The 16,903-nt window shown below is 34.9% G+C and overlaps 2 protein-coding genes across 3 annotated transcripts; one reads left to right on the forward strand and one right to left on the reverse strand.

The window, feature by feature from the left end:
* The first annotated feature begins 4,161 nt into the window (after positions 1-4,161).
* On the forward strand, positions 4,162-6,242 carry LOC107822651 (adenine/guanine permease AZG2-like). Its single transcript, XM_016649206.2, has one exon. The coding sequence runs from the start codon at positions 4,368-4,370 to the stop codon at positions 5,991-5,993; it is 1,626 nt and encodes a 541-aa protein (XP_016504692.1). The 5' UTR covers positions 4,162-4,367; the 3' UTR covers positions 5,994-6,242.
* Positions 6,243-7,114: 872 nt separating this feature from the next.
* Positions 7,115-16,700, reverse strand: LOC107822650 (uncharacterized). Of its 2 annotated transcripts, none has more exons than XM_016649205.2 (7): positions 16,568-16,700; positions 15,589-15,751; positions 10,058-10,964; positions 9,850-9,942; positions 8,999-9,076; positions 8,722-8,843; positions 7,115-7,619 (listed from the first exon to the last, which is right to left on the reverse strand). In XM_016649205.2, the coding sequence occupies exons 2-7, from the start codon at positions 15,706-15,708 to the stop codon at positions 7,377-7,379; spliced, it is 1,563 nt and encodes a 520-aa protein (XP_016504691.1). In that variant the 5' UTR covers positions 15,709-15,751; positions 16,568-16,700; the 3' UTR covers positions 7,115-7,376. The 2 variants fall into 2 exon arrangements, with proteins under 2 accessions (XP_016504691.1, XP_016504690.1); XM_016649204.2 differs by having other exon boundaries at positions 10,046-10,964.
* Positions 16,701-16,903: the final 203 nt, after the last annotated feature.

Here is a 16,903-nt window from a genome sequence, read left to right on the forward strand (position 1 = left end):
GAACCAATAGGCCGGCTTTCATGATTTTTCATTAATAACCCATTATGTTGCTCTGCTATAAGAAGATGTGAGATAAGTTCAGAATACTTTTTAAATCTCATCTCTCGATATTGCTACTGCAGGAGCATATTCGAGGCATGAAAAGTGGTGAAAGTTTTCTCCAACATATCATGATTAGTAATATTATCACCACATAATTTCAATTGGGAAATAATTCTGAACATAGCAGAATTATACTCACTAATAGATTTAAAATCTTGTAGCCTTAGATGAGTCCAATCATAACGTGCCTGTGGAAGAACGACCATCTTCAGGTGGTCATATCTATCTTTCAAATTATTCCACAGTATGACCGGATCTTTAATAGTGAGATATTCCATTTTCAGGCCCTCATCAAGGTGATGGCGTAGGAATATCATTACTTTGGCACGGTCTTGGTTTGATGCCTGATTTTTATCCTTGATGGTGTCTGCGTGACCCATCGCATCAAGATGAATTTCATCATCAAACACCCAAGACATGTAGCTTTTGCCCGATATATCCAGGGCTACAAATTCAAGTTTAGAAAGATTTGACATTATTAGGAAAAGAAAGTTCTTACCTCTAATACTTTCAAAGTATTTGCTCGAGATGTAAGAGTCTCGTGCTGATAACGTGCTATAAAATAAAGACTGTAAAGTAAAGACAAGTATAGAGAGAAACTGTTATATTATTCGAATTCAAACTGATGTACATAATGAACTGAAATCACTTCTATTTATAGAAGAAAGGAAGCTGCTGTGTAAGCTGCTACTATACCAGATATGGATAATCTTCTACTGAGAGCAATATTTATCCATAACGGAGTACTAAAAGGATAAACTTATTATACCCGATATGGATAGTGTTCTATCGGGGGTAATATTTATCCATAACTGGGTACTGAAAGGATAAGCTTATTATACCCGGTATGGATAATCTTCTACCAGGGGTAATGTTTATCCATAACTGGGTACTGAAAGGATAAGCTTATTATACCCGGTATGAATAATCTTCTACCGGGGGTAATATTTATCCATAACCGGGTACCGAAGTGATAAGCTTCTTCAGGAAGCTTATTTCCAGTAGAGTACTAAATAGATAAACATATTTACGGTGGAGTTCTATATGGATAAACTTCTTCAAGAAACTTATTAACAACGGAGTACTAAATGAACATTCATAATATAATATATTTATAACATAAAAAAATTTGTGCATGTCTTGTCATAGCAACTTTTAGATGTGAAGACAAATTTGGACGAAGAATACAAAGGTCGCGCTTGATATTAACCTGCTCTTTTATGGTGATTTATGAGTTTGGTCAAATCTACTAAATTTTTTCTAAATTTTGTATTTAACATTAAGAAATTCACAAGATACGTATAAATATTATCAAAAATCTAGTTATTAATATTTAAAATTGTTATAAAATTCAAAACTCATAAATTTTATATCATGTATCTGCTTTTGAATTAATTTTTTTTCTTTAAATATCTGGTTTTCCAAACATTGACATTAAGAATATAATTATTCACCTTTATTTCTTCTACCTTTATCATCAAGAAGTGAAAGTTCAAGCTAATGTGTTGGATACCATGAGCATTGAGTATTACCTTTTACAAATTAATTAGTGGAGTTAAAAGTTAACAGTGCGCAAACTTTAGCTCTACTCTATTTTGGCCTTTTCTTTTACTTACTTAAATTCTAGCTAGTGCTGTTTAAAGGCAACTTTTTTTTTCTTTATATTTTTTACTACTAACTCCCTTTAAACGATTAAATGGCTACCTAACTTCACTTATAAGAAAGTCTTTAATCAATAGTGGAGCCAAAATATATGCTATCCTCTTTTTTTTTTTTTTTTTTTTTGTGACAGAAGGCCACTTTTCAGAATATCCGTGTAACCATTCTAAAAATTTTAAAAGTGGAAAAGAAATTAAAAGAAGTTTCTTTTCTTAATTGGTGTTAATCTCGGGGGGGGGGTGAGTATACCTACTCTAATGAGTCTTTGTTACTCCCTAAAATCTGGAATAATTTTAATTTGCAGGTAGAAAAAGTATATAAGTATGAATTTTGGATTTGTTCAAAGATTGAATAGAGATTTTTCTTAATATTTTGAAGGGAATAAAATCTTTGAGACAAGATTGCAAAGTGGAGTTTGATGTAATGTAGTGAAATGAAAATCTCGTTGGGACATACTATGAAGTAGCACATAATTTGTGGGTTTGGCCTATAAAGTATAAACAAAAAGGCATTGGTGTTTGGTGGAGAAATATGAACCTGTGAATTCATGAGTTGGTCATTATATATATATTTGACTATTTTATCTGTCCTTTTTGCCGTCAATCAGTCCATTAGTTCATGATGTGATACCAAACTAACTTGCCTAACCTTTTCAATTTTCTTGGTTTCATTATACTAGCCTATCATATTCATTTTCCCCCAAAAAAAAAAACTGTTCAATTTGAATAATACTATTAATCTTTTTGATATATATATATATATATATATATATTTATTAGTGATTTTATTTAGAGTTAACGTACAGTTTGAACAAATATTCATATAATTAAGGCTACTAAGTATTTTTCTTAAGGAATATTTCAACAACACAATAGAGTGAGACTAGCCAGTTAGGAGTTAGTCTGAGAATGCTATTGGTCGTCTACTGATGCATGACTTTTGACTTTATCTACTGGTTTTTACTACACCATTCATCTATTTCGTATTTCGTATTTCGTATTTCATATCTCATATATTGATGTTATTTTATTATGAGTCTTTTGGTGGTACTAATATATCGTCTCTTATTGCTTTCTTGAGCCGAGGGTCTCCTGAAACATTCTCTTTGCCCCTTGGGTAGGGGTAAGGTCTGCATATATATTACCCTCCCCAAACCTCACTTGTGAGATTATACGGGGCCGATGTCGTTGTTGTTGAGTGTATAAATAAATAATATGACTGGAGGTGGTATGCCTTTGGAAAATGAGAGCAGAAATTAGAATAAAGATTGCATTTTCATTTTTTACGGTGGGGTGGGGACAAAAAGGGGTGCGTGGGGGGAGGGTGCTCGGAATTATTAATTCACACCAAGATTTATACAAAACGATGAAGCAAAAATTACAATTTGGTAATTTTAAGGAATGTTTTTATAAAAACATATATAGGAAAATCATTATACCTTTCTCGTTAATCGTTGTGCAAATTGTGATAATTCACTTACTAGTCAAAGATCTTTCTTGGCTTTGAATTCAGTGATTGTCAGATTAGATTTATAATTATTACCACTAGCAATTTATCCATAAAATCCTGTAAACTACAATGTCAACAGTCAACAAGACTACAAGTTGATCCTATGCAAAGCTCTCAACACTACAATTTGACATTATCTCTGTTCTTAATCTAACAAACATTAGAACTCCACAAAATTAGCTCATGCCTTCATTTCCAAGTTAAGACCGAGAAGAATAACCTAATAATCCCTTTTATTTATTTTTCAAAAAAAGAGCTTAACCTCTATATATTGATAGCATAAAAAAACTTTTATTTAGGTAAATAATTGCACATGTAATTGCTATAACAACTTACATTAGTGAGTTGGAAAATGAGGTAATTGACATGTTAAAACAATCAAACTTGTTTTGAAACGCTATTTTTTTTTATCCGACGAGATAGGGACAAAGTTTGCATATACTCCACCATCCCTGGACTTTACTTGTAAAATCACACCGGGTATGTTGTTGACATGTTAAAACAAGCTAAAATACATTTGGCGATATAAAAACTTTTTACACTGACCACCAAAGGATGTGGTGCAGTGGATGAGACTGCTCTTTCCTTAACCAGATGTCTCGAGTTCGAGCTCTGGGTAGTGGAAAAATCCTTGATAGAGAGCGCTTCCCCCGAGTGGGGCCCTACGCGACACGAATCCAGATATAGCCAGACTCCAATATGAGTATCGGACACCGGGTGAAAAACCAAAAAAAATCTTTTTACAGTGCACTGTATATAAGTTAAGTGTATACATAAAATTTTGCTGAACTTTACGGGTGTCGGTGACCCCGGTCCGCCCACGATAATAATCATACTAACCCACTAAAAACAACCTTAAAAGACATGAATTTTATTACTTTTTGTTCTATAATATAATAACAATTAACAAAATCTGTACCCGTCAGCCCGCATGACTCAAATTATCTCATTATTAAAATACCCATACTGATTCATTCCTTAAATTACTACAATCCCACACTAAATTACAACTCTCTTCCTCCCTTATATTACTACTGCTTAGCTTTCCCATGTAAGCATTCAAAGAAACAAACACAAAACCAAGGTGAGAAAAAGATATGGGGAGAGAGCTCTGTTCAACTGGTTCTTTCACTAAACTTAGAAAATCTTTGACCAAAATGGAGATGAGAGTAAACGAAGCAATTTCAAAGAGTAAAATTGGCAAATACTTCAAGTTAGAAGCTAGAAAAAGCTCTTTTACTAAAGAATTTCGTGCTGGTACGGCGACGTTTCTTACAATGGCTTACATCATCACCGTCAACGCCAGCGTTTTATCGGACTCCGGCGGCACTTGCTCCGTTTCCGACTGCACTTTTCCGGCGAACCAAACACGTGCAACTCCAGAGTGCATGTTGAAACCAAATGAAGGTTATGAAAAGTGTGTTTCCAAAATGAGGAGTGATCTTATTGTTGCTACTGCCTTAGCTTCTATGATTGGGTCATTTGCTATGGGCTTTTTGGCAAATCTTCCTTTGGGCTTGGCCCCAGGTATGGGCCCAAATGCTTATTTAGCTTATAATTTAGTGGGCTTTCATGGGTCTGGAAAAATGTCATATCAAACTGTTATGGCAATTTTCTTAGTTGAAGGTTGTGCTTTTCTTGCTATAGCTGTATTTGGGCTTCGTGGGAGAATAGCCCGGTTTATTCCTCAGCCTGTAAGATTGGCTTGTGCGGCTGGTATTGGGCTTTTTATTGCATTTGTGGGCCTACAAGCCCATCAAGGAGTGAGCCTAGTCGGCCCAGATCCATCTACTCTATTGACCCTCACTGCTTGCTCTAGTACAAATCCGGTGACCGGAGAATGCACCGGCGGGAAAATGCAAAGCCCAACTTTTTGGTTAAGTTCAGTTGGATTTATAATTATGTGTTATGGACTAATGAAGGAAATTAAAGGTAGTATGATATATGGTATTTTATTTGTGACATTAGTTTCTTGGATTAGGAATACTGCTGTTACAATTTTTCCTAACACAACATCAGGTAATTCAAGTTATGAGTACTTCAAAAAAGTGGTAGATTTTCATAAAATTGAGTCCACAGCTGGAGCTATTAATTTTAGCCATTTTAATAATGGTGAAGTATGGGTGGCATTATTAACATTGTTATACATAGATGTACTAGCTACAACAGGTACATTATATACAATGGCTGAAATTGGTGGATTTGTTAATGAAGAAGGAGAATTTGAAGGTGAATATATAGCATATATGGTAGATGCAGGATCAACAATTGTTGCATCAACACTAGGAGTTTCACCTATAGCCACATTTGTAGAATCATCAGCTGGGATTAAAGAAGGTGGTAGGACAGGACTAACGGCGATTATCGTTGGATTTTATTTTCTATTGTCTTTGTTTTTTACACCTTTGATTGCTAGTGTACCACCTTGGGCTATAGGTCCATCTTTGGTAATGGTTGGTGTGTTGATGATGAAAGTTGTTAAAGATATTGATTGGAATAATATTAAGCATGCAGTGCCTGCATTTGTGACTATGGTTCTAATGCCTTTGACATACTCAATTTCCAATGGTATTATTGGTGGGATTGGAGTGTATATTGCTCTAAGTTTGTATGATAGTATGGATTGTTGGGTGAAGTGGTTGATGAGAATGAGAAAGATGGTGGTGAAGGAGCAAAATCAAGTGTCAGCTGCCACTACAGATCAGAACATTGAAATTGTTTGATATTTTGATTGTTCATCATTGTAATTTAGTAGTTCATTTGGGTTGGAAGTAGTTTTTGTTTTATTTCATGTAGTGATAGCAGATGCACAGGCCACCGTGAGAGATCACCTTATCAATTTTTTTTAAAAAATCCAGTTGGAAAAGGCAAGATGTGATAGATTGATCTTTCAAGGGCGTTTGTGCATCTTAGGCTTTGTGGTATTCAGCTATTCTGTGTCAAGTATTAAGATTTTGATAATTTTCTGTGTTCATCTCTCCCTCCTGCAGCGTAGAGCTTTCTGATCCTTGGACACAGTTTGCTGCTTTTTCTTATTGTTGGTGAAGTCTAATTACTGCTTTTCTATTGTTTCTTTATAGGATAGATAGGTCACTCTGCCTATGTGGGTCATAGAAAAAAAACTACATAAAACCGGGATAAAAAATAGAAATAGCCAAATTTACAAATGGTAATTGAAAAATAGTTGCAATTTCAAAAGCAATCGAATTTAGCAATTTTTTATGTAAAGATAAAATCATTAACAATAAACACCATTAAAAATTAGGAAAAATTCCAGCATAACACACATAGAAGTTTGAATTTCTACGTAGCATAATGTGCTGGAATTTCATAATGTGCTAATGCTGAAAGTTCATACGCAATAGCTTCGTAATCCAGCATATTCTGCTGTAACTTCCCGTATGCAAACACTCCATAATCCAATATAATATGCTGGAACTTTCCATGTTTTAACAAAACAATAGGTGTTCCATGTTTTAACAAAACAATAACTATTTTCAATGACTTGGTAGATGCTAGCTATTTTTAAAAACTGACTAGCTCATGCTATTTTAACAAGTGAGCACGCTTCCTTGAAATAACAGACTATGAATTTTCTTTTCGAAGAATTACAATGCTCAGTGAACGGTTAGGAGTTCCTGAGTCCGAGTTGGCCCATCTCATTATAGAGATGCTGCTCGACAAAAGCCTTGTAATTAGACGAAGATCTCGCAAATGCAAACTTTCTTAGCTTTGACGAGGAAACAATCAGGGAGGATCGCTCGACATATTTCCTCCCTCGCGTCTCAATGGCCGCAATATGGATGGCCTCAGATAAGAAAATTTTCACACAAACATGCTAGTAGACTCAAAAGAGTAGAGCTTCAAAATAATCCAAACGTCCAAATGATAATTTGTGATGAGTCCTAACATCATAGTTGCAAATACAGTGCAACTTCAAAATGATAATTGGCCAGGCAACTTCATAATCAAGTTTTGACCCAGCCAGGCAACAACTGAATGCTGTTCAAAAACCATAAATAAGAATCTGGGCATAGCTCCTGTTTCATTCCTCTTGTAACTGCTCTAGATAATTGGCTCCAAGTAGTTCTTTTGGCATTTTACTTTTACAATTTACGTACAGCAAATATACATTCCAGCTGATTTTCAAGTTCAAAAAGACAATCATCTCCACGATTCAGGCCATAAGCTGCAGCAAAAGTTTTCCATCCATTTGTCAAAACATCAACACCTGCTCTGCGATGATAGATGATTGGCCAGATTTTTTTATCCGGTCCTCGTAGAAAAATAATCCACCTTTCCAGCTTTGCCTTTTTCATTAAATATTTTCGCCAGGATTCTGGTAGTTCCTGCACAGGCATAAACGAGGCATAAATTCAAGGAGAGAGAAAACGGATATACATATTGGGAAACAAAGAGAACTTCAGCCAATTACAAGAACAGCTTTGCAGAGCAGAGCGCACTAGATTCTCCAAAGACTAGGCAATATGCCTGAAATTACACTAGAAAAGAACGGGCGCGGTGGTCAGGTGATTATAAAACTCGAACTCACAAACAGCAGTGCAATGTTTCACATAGTGTTCAGGTGATGAAAGGACTGGAAATCTCAAGAATAAATGCTATGTAGGTGTTGCTTCATAGAAACTTTAATGCTCCTATATGACATCTTCCTCTTTTTTAACATTATAAACCAAGGAAGCACAAACTCTTTTTTCACAAGACAAACCTAACAGGATGTCTGCACACTTGTAAGAGTTGATCAAAATCAGCCATTTGCTGACAAAAAAAAGGAGTATAAAGAGAAATGTCCATTATTTTGCCAATTTGATTCAGTTATTTCAAGAAAATCATACCTCGACATGATTCAAGGATATTCATAATCCCAAAAGATACTCATTAACTTTAGACTTAAAGAAATTCTGCCATCATTCGCATGTCCTGCATCATAGACCTAAACTTGAAACATAGCTATTATACTTGATCAAAGTACCAATAATAAGTTACTATGTGTCCAGTGTGATTTCAGGATACTTACTTTAAACGAAGTAGTCTTGAAAAAGGGAAAAGTTTTAATCTAAATCCAGTGTATGGGCTTGTAGTCATCATTTTATTATTTATCTATTTTTCTTTTTCAATTTTTGAGTTACAAAGTAATCATCACTTCTCTTCGATCTTCATGAATTTTTAAAAACATTTTATGGTGTTTAAGCCCAAAGGAGTCCTGACAAAAACATATATTCCCTCTATAACATCTTATCAAATGCAAAGCTTTGATGAAAAGAATGTCAAAGTGCATGCATCTTCAGCGGACAGCGGTAAACTCAAGACTTGTATAAATTGAAGCAGTATATATGCCAATAGTGAAAAATATTCACAGAGAGTGCATCAGATAATAGGATTACTGCAATTCGGCAAAATGGAGAAGCGAATGATATTTAAACAAGCTGTTACCAGAAAATCTCGACCATCGACCTCCAGCAAACATGAATAGCTGACTGCCTTAAGAGATGGCATGTCTCCTGAATCAGCAGGCTCACTTTTGATGACTTTTTCACCATTTGCTGGCTCCTTTCCTGAATGATGTACATCACAACAGAAAGCAGGAAGAAGATGCTCAAAGGCAGTCAAAGCACAGCACAAACATGCAATGGCAATTTGCAGTTATGAAAAAGGAAATCAAAGTTCAAATAAGTTGTAAAAATATACAAGAATGAAATAAAAAGCATACCACTTATTGCTCTAGCAGGATAATATGCTTCTGCTGCTGTCTCCTCATATTCTTTCTTGACTAGTCTTGTTTCCCTAGCTTCATGTGGCAAAAACATTTACCATGTAAAAATCCAATAAAGTCACAATATAAGAACGAATACTAGCCGATCAAGCACCAGCCAGGGTTGAGTAGAGGTAACCAGGCATTTTAAGGATATTTCACCCAATATTCTTAAATATTCTCCCCATGTTCAAGAAAAACGAATTTACAAGTTCAAATATAATTAGAATTACACAATACAGAGCAGTTGCTTCGAACAAAGGAATTAATTATGAAATAGATACTGGTTAGCATGAATGTGGTGTTGAAGCCAAATCTTTGATGATGTCGAATATGGAGGGTAGAAACAACGTTTTCACGGAAAAGGTAGCAACTGAGGAAAAACATGAGAAAGTTAGATGGATAGGACAACAAGATGAATCCCAGCGAAGGGTTTATAGTGATGAGTACCGGGAGAAGAGAGAGGATTAGTTTTTGAAGCTTACGAGTAAAGAACAAAATTTAGGGTCTTCCAACACATACATTAAGGACAATATTGTAATTTGGTATACAATTAATCACCAAAAAGAACAAAAGGCTTCGCTGTGCTGACAAGCCTACAAAGTTGAGCTTTATGGAATCTAAGCTCGACTTGAAACTGCATTTCAGACCAGCTCATGACTGAGGTCAAGCTCGACATAGTGTGAGCAAAACCGAGCTTCAGTTGAACCCTTGCTGCCTCAACTCAGATAGACATAGCCCTAACATGTATATTCTTGCAACACAACAAAAAAAAGATTCCTAACAATTTGAGGCGATCAGAAGCTTACCGAACCAAGATGCTTCATTGGATTTCTCTCTAGTAATTTGATTACTGCCTGTGCAGCGACCATCTTTGTTGTCAGATTGCAACATCATAGACTCTAATATATCCATCATGTGGGTGAGGAAAACAAATCGGAGTCAATTAAACTATATGAAGGATAATAAGACATTGATAAAATGAAATGGGCAAAGGCAACTAACTAGTGTCAGTACTCATCCAATGATTTTGGTATTTGGTGACATTTGATACGCCATCATTTTTGTTGATATTTGCAGCAGGTTTCAAGAATGAAGAAGAGATAATACCACTTGGACAATCATTTTGATCTTTTTGACTCAAAAGTGGAATATCTTTCGCTGGTACCATATCAGTTCCCGTGATTTCAGCCTCAAACTTTGGCAACAATTCTTCCGAATTTAAGTAGTCAGCAACAACTACTAAATTTGGTTCTGTTTGTGATCTTAAATTGGTTTCAACATGAATAGAATTTCCACCGTCAGCTTTTAAAAGACTGCTAGTTCCTTCTGCAAGAGGTTTGCTTGCTGGCATTTCAAAACTTGACAGATGTAAGCACAACCTGTCGTCTCCTTGATGATATTGAGCATCTCTATCAATCATACAAAACGATTCGTCCACGTATACAGCTGGATATACTAATTGTCCCTTCCCAGTGTCAGCATCAATGTTCGTTGCAAACTTTTTAATATGTGTCTTGCATGGGACCTTTTTGGACTCTGATACAGCAGATATTTTACTCCTTTTGTTGGCTGGATTTATATCAGTTGTCTGAAGCAGCTTAACCTGGGAAGTTGCTTCTGGATAAGTCCTTGTTTTTCTTTTCCCTTTGCCGGAGTCACTGTAGAACTTGATCTTTTGACAACCACTTTTATCATATATTTGAACAATGAAGTACTGAACCTCAACAACATAGTAGAAAACCAAGAAGTCTCCCAGATTTAGACCATGTTCAGATGAAAATTTAGGCCATCCCTGTCGGATAGCAAGTGAACCTTCATGGTTACATATTGTTACCCTCCATCTCTGTCCACTCGAGTCCTCCAGATAAGTTTCCCGATCAGTCAGGTGTGAAACTGATTGAGCAAACATGGGGGGAAAGTACTGAAAAGAATTTGCAAAAGTTAAAACTAAGAAATAACACAAAATCGACACATAACTCAAGATAAAGAAACAGGTTTATGACCATATCCTTAGAAGTCTTTTGAGTACTGTATGGTACATTTGCTTATAAAAAAAAAATGCCAAGGCGTCTTGATAGCAACACACACCTTTCATTTGATCAACATAAAGTACAAGACATTAAATAAGAAGTTATAGTAACTGATGCATTTTTGCCAGTTATTTTCTAAAGAAAATAAAACCATGAAAATTGGTTTGTTAACAGCATTATTACCGGAGACCAAATTGCAGTAAACTACAAATAAAGCTTCATAAATATGCAAATACCTAGATACCACAGTTAAATATATTCCTGTAAGAAGCTTCAAGGCTTAATCAATGATTTATGATCTACCCACTAAAAACTTGAGAGGTACTTAAGGAAGATTTGAATCATCATTCCAGAAATGATGTTAACTATAAACGATTTACACGTTTTTCAAGTAACTAAAAGAATATACAGAAGCATGATGCGTGAATGGATAGGTTTGACAAAGCTCCGCAAAGTGCATGGACTGTGGGAGGACGAAAGTCCACGAGAACACCTATTGCAGGTCGCAATTACTAAAGTTGCTCATAAGCAGTTGTCTCTCTAAATTTAAAATTTATGAAGCATTTCATTTTTGTGTTAAGGTCTTTGAAAACGGGAACCTTCTTAATCCTTCCAGCAGAGTGAATTTAAAGCAATATAACATATAATATTTTTTTTTTCATTTGGGGAAGTTAAGGAGGCACTGAATACTCATTTTAGAAGCAATAGCTTGTGAAAATTGAAGAATTCTTTCCAGGATTTTCTTGTTTTATAAGAGCAGGTAATCTGTTGAAAATATGATGTTTCAGAATTCAAAGATGTTTGGCATGAGTTTTAAAACATAAACAGGCCTTTTGGGCTCTACTGCAAAACTTGACAAATGCAGACCATGATCATTATCAAGTGCATAGATACGTACTGAAAGATAAACTAATATTAGGAAATTCAAGTGGTTAAAGAAAATGCTTAGACATTCTGGATGATGGTGGAAAGGAAGATCAGATAGATACTATTGCACTCAGTTTATTTGAATGAATCGGTAGATATAGCACCGAACTCTACCATAACTAAAGAAGAAATCAAGCCTATTATATATCTAATTCAATAGCAGATTAGTTGGATTAGCTCTCTTCTCTATAGGTTACATATGCATTCTGCAAGGTCTTCCAAAATGGCAACAATGCAAAACATCTGAATTATATTAAAAGTAGCAGCAAATATTTACTAGTCATAATTGAAATTTACTTCTCCCTATTCCGCATCACTAGGTTAGGAACAACCATGAAGGGATGAGTTTATGGAAAAGAATTCTGGCCAAGTAGTGCTATTTATGTAGTGTCCTTAAATAAAATTGCAGTTATATCTAAGGATTTTGGAATCATGAGAATGCTAAATGGGATAGACGTCTTCTAAACAACAACAACAACAACAACAAAAAACCCAGTGTATTCTCATAACTGGGGACTGGGGTAGTGCGTACGCAGATCTTACCCCTACCTTATAGAGGTAAAGAGCCCGATAGACCCTCGGCTCACGGAGCAGTGGAGATAAAGCAACAAGTTGCAAACAATAGTAACAACAACGTATTATGGTAACAACACGAATGACACAACATATAATAGTAAAGAACCATGAAGAGGATATACGTCTTCTGTTATCTTAAAAAGAAACAAAATCTATACAAAACTATGGAGGACAACAACAACAACGACCCAGTATAATCCCACAAGTGGGGTCTGGGGAGGGTAATATGTACGCAGACCTTACCCCTACCCCGAAGGGTAGAGAGACTGTTTTCAGGAGACCCTCGGCTCAAAAAAGCAACAGGAGCCAATATATTAGTACCATAAAAATGCATAATACAATAACAACAATATAAGAGATATGAAATACAGAATACGAAATACGAAATAAATGGTTGGTATAGTAAAACTAGCAGGTAAAGCCCTGCATCAATAGACGACCAATTATATTCTTAGTCTAACTCCTAACTAGCTAGTCTCACTCTATGGAGGACCTAGGACCATAAACGCAAAGATAAAGTTGTTTCGATATTTTCAAGAAGTAGGTCAAAAACCTGTTTCTCAAATCCAAAAAGTTAGTAGCCACCACTTTCAGTACTAATTTTTAATCAGTTTACTCACGAAGTTCCATAGCAGAAGTATCATAAAATTTCCTTTTCAAGAAAATTTTCATCTTTTCATTAATTTGCATTCATTGCACAACTTAGGGTGTGGTCTATAAGAAAAATAAGGTATATCTCAGTGAAGTTTATGGGAAGAGGATCAAACTAAGCTACCAGAGTAAACTGCATCATAAAATGATCATTAATAGTAGGTAACAACCTCCTTATGGTAAGTCATTTACCTGGAGCACATATAGCGATCATGAGGGCAAAACAGGATCATAAAAGAAAGATTACTTGGTTAATAGCTATTGTGGTGTTATTCCAGAAGCTGTAACTTATATTCAATATACTCCTGCATTTATTTATTCATATGTTTATTTTGATAAGCAATATATTCCTGCAGACTTTTGCTTGTGTTCTCTCAAAATTAAACTTGCTATGGTAGAGATCCTTTAGTTGGTAAAGATTTTGCGTTCTCTCAATTTTTTTAATGTGGTAGACTTACACAGCTCACATATTATCAGTTCAACCTTCCCTCCTTTATTAGGTACAGATTCTACGCCCCGTGCATTGGCATCTTCTTCATTATTTCTACACTTTTCATGGTTCCTAACTGAGTTCTTCTTCCATTTGATTGTCAAATATCAGATCACTTATTCACTATCGTCTTAAAGTTGTTATAGAGCAAATACCAATCTCATATTTCAGTGGAGCATTCACTTGAAATTTTATCAGTTAAGTTGTACTTCATTAATCTGTTAATTTCAGAATGGAAAGGTTCAAATCTTATCCCAAATGAAATTTAGTCAGAAGCTCTGAACATAAGCAAGACCTTGTTTTCATTAAAATAAGTTAACCACTTTTATGGTGTTTATTGGTCCTAATAAGTAATAATCCTGTAGTTTGCTAACTATGTCAAAGTTTATCATTTCTGGAGATTTTTATCGCCTCGTTCAGTTTAGATCCAAAGGGATATTCTTTAGCTTTGACTTTCTGAGTTCAAATGAATCTGCTAAAATCCCTATTTAGCCTCAAGTAAGAATCTGATTTTACGATCTCAAAGGGCATGTAAGGATGAGGTTCAATACCATAACTGTTTTCTGTGCAGTGTATTGCTTTAAATACGCTGATATGCTATTTTAATTTTTTAGGAGTGTTTGGAAGGCTTTCCATATGAGGAAAAGAAAAGTCTAGAGGCGTTTCACGCTAGTCAAAACACCAAGAAAGAAGCTCCAGTAAAAAATATATTTTCAGCCACGTTTGCAGAAGTAGAATTAATGTATTGATTCAGCCTTCAGGATGATTATGAGGAGTTAAATTTAGTATATGACAAGAAGGATTGAAGATACAAGGGGATGAATAAACTGAAACACTACATGGACATGTCCAGAATATCAGAATCTTGAGAAGATTTAACTGAAAGGACCCCGTAAGTCTTCAACTAAGGAAATGACTTTCATTTTCTTTTACCTTTATTTTCTTCACATAAGATTGAAATTAAGAAAATGACCTCCATTGACCAAGAAGGAGAGGTTGATTACTGATCATTGATAAATAACCAAGAAGGAGGTTGAAAATGACCTACATCGACCAAGAAGGAGGTTGATTAGCGACCACGAGTTGATAAACAACCAAGAAGGAGGTTACTAATCGACAATAGGGTGATAATCCACCAAGAATTAATTGATAATCGACTGGGAAGAAAGTTGGATTAGTGATCATGGGTTGATGAAGGACCAAGAAGGAGGTTGATTATCCACAATAGGGTGATAATCGACCAAGAAATTGATAATCGACCAAGAAGGTAGTTGATAAGAACGACTATTCGTTGATTTAATTGAAACTAATCCAAACATGGAAAGACAAAAGAACAAAAAAAATCAGACAATTCTTCTTCTTTTTTTATTTTTTATGTTCTTTAATCTAAATAAAGGGTCATCCACCAATTAAAAATAACTTGAGGTCATTTACCTAATTTAAAACTTAGAAAAGGTCTTTTCATTAATAACTTGATGCCTGCTAGTTAGCTAGGTGTTATACCTTGTTTCTTCTATTGAAAGATTGACGATTGACGGATTGAGTTCCTAAGACATCTTGGGATACCACGGAAAATAGTATAGAGTACAATCATGAACCTAAAGGGTATGCTAAAGTTCATATTTGGGAAATGCTTTTTCAGTCATTTAGTCTTTCACAAATTTTAACTACATTGATGAGAAAAAACTATAGTAAAAATAAAGATTAGTCTTCAAAATATTAAGCAAAAGGATGTCATCAAAAAGTAGACATATAACTTCAAGAATGACTGGAAATTGCAAATATGGTTATCAAAACCAACAGTACATTTAGAACGAATACTTAAACTAAGTAAAGAAAGTAAGCACACAAAGAAAAAAATCACATTCTACCAGAATTTTGTGGAAACTTTTGTCGATCATCACTTTAAAGAAAGAAGAAACTCTCTTTCCATGAAACAAGAGGCCGTTTTGCTTGCAGTACACATCAGATGCTTCCTTCTCGCATGCCATCTCCTCCCAGTACAGAGTATGTCTCCCCAGAAACTTCTAATTCCTATATAGTATATGAAACTCACGAAAATATCAGCTAAAATTTTAAGTTTAGAAGAAAAAAATGGGGGCAAGGGTGGACCAAGGTATAGTAAGATGTCAAAAGTATGTTCATGGCAACTATAGCCAGAAGAATGATATAACAGTATCTAGGCAATTTATTAAAATTCAAATAGATGGTCCATTTCCCTTTTGCAATTTCTTTCGACTACTTTGTATTCTCAAGAATAGACCAAAGTAACTTTCTTGTCTAAATCTTGATATGTATAAAGTTATAAAAGCTCAAGAGAGAAAAAAAAACAAAAAAATGAAAACTTAAAGTAAATTTTTTGTGATGATGATGGTGTGTGGGCCAGCTTCCAAGCACAACGGCTATTCCAGACAGATACTAAGTAACTATATCCACCAAGGCTTTGACAGATAGGAAAAAATCACCTAGTATATTTTAATACTATAATTAATGAAGTACAGTAACATTTTATCCAGAGATGGTAATGTAGGCCTGACCCTTCAATTTCTAGGGTTGCGCCTCAGTGAAATCGGCTATATGCACGTTATGAGATCAAGTCATATATGTTAACAATCAAAGCAGAAACAATAAAGGTAGCGATCGATGTGTTAATGCAGCCATGATCCTTCCATTTTTAAGCAAGCTCATCACTATAATCAGCTATTACCATTTTTTCACATAACCCTATATGACAATCATGGCTACTATCTGGTTGAGAGCAGCTAAAAATCAAAGAAAAAAAATGAAGAACTTCTAGACTGAGAAAAAATAGAAAGCGGAAACAACGAAGAAGAAAATAATAATACGTACCGTCTGAAAACAGAGTAAAACAGCAGGGTGAGAGTAAGCTGAATCGATTCGCTACCGTTTCTCACTTTTGTTCAAGTTGCAGAGCACTGTCCAAAAAATAGCCTTTTGTTGCTTTTATGTTTTATTCTACTGTAGGAACTTTTCGTGCGGATTTTACTATATAGCGCAGAATCTGTACTAGGATTATGTCACGCTCAATACACGTGATCATTATTTATTTATTTTTAAAAAGAGAAGATTATTTTTAGATTAAAAATAAAGCAAAAATCACGTTTGTTGATCAACTTCTAAAGTAACTTAATTATTCAACACGTGTAGAAACATTTGGACTACTTC

Source organism: Nicotiana tabacum, chromosome 6 (genome assembly GCF_000715075.1).
Source record: "Nicotiana tabacum cultivar K326 chromosome 6, ASM71507v2, whole genome shotgun sequence".
In the NCBI taxonomy this organism is placed as follows: domain Eukaryota; kingdom Viridiplantae; phylum Streptophyta; class Magnoliopsida; order Solanales; family Solanaceae; genus Nicotiana; species Nicotiana tabacum.

What these genes read in the sequence shown, in the direction of transcription:
- LOC107822651 (XM_016649206.2), top strand. Translation starts at nt 4,368, where the DNA reads ATGGGGAGAGAGCTCTGTTCAACTGGTTCTTTCACTAAACTTAGAAAA.
- LOC107822650 (XM_016649204.2), bottom strand. Translation starts at nt 15,708, where the DNA reads ATGGCATGCGAGAAGGAAGCATCTGATGTGTACTGCAAGCAAAACGGC. An exon ending in TTGGATGAGTACTGACACTA is followed by an intron (nt 9,943 to 10,045) that starts GTTAGTTGCCTT and finishes TGGATATATTAG; the next exon opens with AGTCTATGATGTTGCAATCT. An exon ending in TCCTGCTAGAGCAATAAGTG is followed by an intron (nt 8,844 to 8,998) that starts GTATGCTTTTTA and finishes TACATCATTCAG; the next exon opens with GAAAGGAGCCAGCAAATGGT.